We start from the raw sequence: 2998 nt of genomic DNA on the forward strand, positions 1-2998 counted from the left end.
CCCCTTTAAGAGTGGAAACTCCAACTGTATAAAAAACCCAAAGTGGCTAGAAGTCCACTTCTGGTTCTCAAAGACAGGTATTATTTGGTGTTGCACAACGAGGGAGGCCCTGAAGCCTATTTAAAAGGCAAATCGTTGTACCTGGAGGTCTCCCAGAATAACTACTTACCCTTTTTTTGGCCAGGGAAAGGTTGCCCTGGGGATTCTGGAGGTGTTGGGTGCCCCAAGACCCCTTGGGGGCCACACTTTGCCCACTCCCAGTTTAAAAGGGGCCTTGGGAAATGCCTGGAGGATACAGGCCACCAATGGCAACTAGTCGGGAGAGCTACCAGCCACCTCCAATATCACAGAAAGGAAAGGGAGATACAGGGAACCATCCAAGGCCTACCGGGATGTACTCCTCCAGGCGCCCCTGAGGGAAGATGCCATACAGCCGCGGCCCCAGCTGCCTCTCGGCCAGGATGGCAAACATGACGCTCTCAAGGACCAGCGAGTCGACCCCCTGCGAGAGAGAAAGGCACAGAGATGGTCCCCAAAGAGGATGGAAGGAGGAGAACATACCTGGAATACTGTGGCAATCCCTCCCACTCACTTGCTAGCATCCTCTGTAAACTGCTACTATCAGCGTAAACATACACTCTCCTCTGCTTTGGCCAAGTCCCATAGAATCAGAGAAGGGACCTCAGGGACAATGTAGTTCAGCCCCTTGTGCCATGCAGAAATACAAAGCTGTAGCACTCCCCAAAGATGCCCACCCAATCTCTGCTTAAGGCCCTCCAAAGAAGGAGAGAGGCCAACACCCTCTAAGGCAGTGGCCCCCAGACTGTGCCCTTTAAGGGGTTTTGGACTTCAACACCCAGAAGCCTCAGCTGTGTTGGCCAATAGCCTGGGATTCTGGGAGCTGAAGTCCAAAATCATTTAAAGGACACAGTTTGGGGACAACTGTTATGAATAAAGCCTATAAATGAAACCTATAAAAAAAAATCTATGGGCCTGAACAGACAGGCCAAAATAAGGCTGCTTTGGGTCACTTTGGAGGTATGCTGTGTAAATGATGCATGCGTCCTAAGAGGCCGGAAGTTGCGCCAAAGCCATGCTGCAGTCCTAAGGACATGAGTGCACCTTTGGCGCAGCTTCTGGCCTCTCAAGATCATAGAATCATAGCGTTGGAAGAGACCCCAAGAAGGGCCCTGATCCAGTCCAACCCCTTTATTCTGCCATGCAGGAACTCTCCATCAAAGCATCCCCATTGACAGATGGCCACCCAGCCTCTGTTTGAAGACCTCCAAGGAAGGAGACTCCACTGCTGTCTGAGGAAGGAGTGTGTTCCAGTGTCTGCGTGTGCCATTTAAACAGCATACCTCCAAAGTGACCCAAAGCGGCTTTCTTTTGGCCTGTCTGTTGGGGCCCTTAGAAACCTATAAAGGAAGGTTTGGTGGAGTTTTGTTTAGTATGGTTCTAGGGGTACCTTCTGGCCAGGACCGGAGGCGAGGGCCGTGGCGCCGGGGGAGGCTCACCTGAAGGATGACCCCGTAGATCCGCAGCAGCACCTGGCGCGGCTCCGTCTCTGCGCCAGCCATGTGTTCGGGAAGGCTGCACTTGTAGAGGAGGTTGCTGAGTCCGCCGCTGAGGGGAGAGGAGGAGGGTCTCAAAGTGGGGTTCCTTGGGGGGCTTTGCCCGTTCCTTCCCTCGCAGCGCCTGGCATCCCTGGGCGGACGCCCATCCAAGGACCGGCCAAGAACCGGCTGCGCTTAGGGCCTGCGGTGGTCTCTGGTTTATGGCGATGGCCCCAAGGGTTTCCTTGGCAGGTTTTCCCAGAGGGAGGCTTGCCATCACAAAAAGGGCATCAAAGAGAAGCGCCTGAAAGTGTGGCTCTGCAGAGAGAGGGCTGCCTAATGTCAAGAAAGAGCCTGGAGTCCGGAGGAATAGCAAGGGCTGCTGCAGTCAAGGCAACCATCCATAGGGCTGCTCTGTGGACAAGGCTTAAGTCACTTGTAAACAGAATGAGTGTTTTAATAGGAACATGTTGATCTTTTGGGGGCATTGTTTTGTTGTCGTTGTTGTTTTATTTGTTAAAATCGGAAATAAATAATAATACTATTAAAGACAACAAATTCATCTTTAGTTCATTGCTGCATCTGCTTTCTGTCTCAGGTGAGCCTTATCAGGCTATAGAGAGAGAGAGAGTATTATATTACACCAAACTTCATCTCCCAGAAGCCTCAGCCATGTTGGCCAATAGCCTGGGATTCTGGGAGCTGGAGTCCAAAATCCCTTAAAGGGCGCCTTTGGGCTCCTGGGGTCCCACGCAGAAGCCCCTTCCTTCCTCCTTCCTCGCTTCCCAAAGGAAGGCTAAGCCACTTCCCCGGATCCAGTGCCGCGAGTTCCCGAAGCCACCATTGGAGCGCGCCGCTATTCGGCTCAATACGGCAGAGGGAGAGAGGGGCGTGGCTTCCGCGGTGACCTCACCCGGGCGGGCGTGGCCCACGCGCCGTTTGGGGGCGTGGCTCTTTGCTCACCTGACGGGGACGATGCCGAGCTCTTCTGGCCCGGCCAATCGGCGCCAGGCCCCGCCCAGGAACTCCCGGCACCAGAGGAAGGCCCAGAGCCGGGTGGGCGCCGGCACCGAGGGCGAGCCGCGCGGAGAGCTGGGCACCGCGAAGTCCCCCGAACCCGGACCGTCTCCTTGGGTCGCCTCCATCCTGAGCTCCGCTAGCCGCCGCTTCCTTCAGGGCACTGTCCAATCGCGGCGCAGCTTCCCTCAGGGGGCTAGCCAATGGCAGCGTCGGATGTCGCCCTTCTAACCAATCACGACTCAGCTTTTCGCACCTGCGCGGAGCGTCCACTGAGGAGACGCCCTTTCCCGGTTCTGGGCGGGGCCTTCTTTTCCTGTCCCTCTCCGCGGCCAATCCCGACGGAGCAGTTGTCTTTCCGGCGCCCTGATTGGCTCTCCGAGATGCCAATTTTATTTTGAGAAGCGGGAGGGGCCGTCGCGCTG

The 2998-nt window shown here is 55.5% G+C and overlaps 1 protein-coding gene across 1 annotated transcript in view; it reads right to left on the reverse strand.

The window, feature by feature from the left end:
- Nucleotides 1–2876, reverse strand: part of CHKB (choline kinase beta) — a 6399-nt gene extending 3523 nt beyond the window's left edge. The window contains exons 1-3 of the mRNA XM_042467695.1: nucleotides 2520–2876; nucleotides 1518–1626; nucleotides 389–502 (exon numbers count right to left, since the gene is read on the reverse strand). Of these exons, the coding sequence (XP_042323629.1) occupies nucleotides 389–502; nucleotides 1518–1626; nucleotides 2520–2701 (405 nt within the window). The 5' untranslated portion in view covers nucleotides 2702–2876. The remainder of the gene's footprint in view (nucleotides 1–388; nucleotides 503–1517; nucleotides 1627–2519) is intronic.
- Between the last annotated feature and the right edge of the window lie 122 nt (nucleotides 2877–2998).

This window comes from Sceloporus undulatus, chromosome 5, assembly GCF_019175285.1.
Source record: "Sceloporus undulatus isolate JIND9_A2432 ecotype Alabama chromosome 5, SceUnd_v1.1, whole genome shotgun sequence".
In the NCBI taxonomy this organism is placed as follows: domain Eukaryota; kingdom Metazoa; phylum Chordata; class Lepidosauria; order Squamata; family Phrynosomatidae; genus Sceloporus; species Sceloporus undulatus.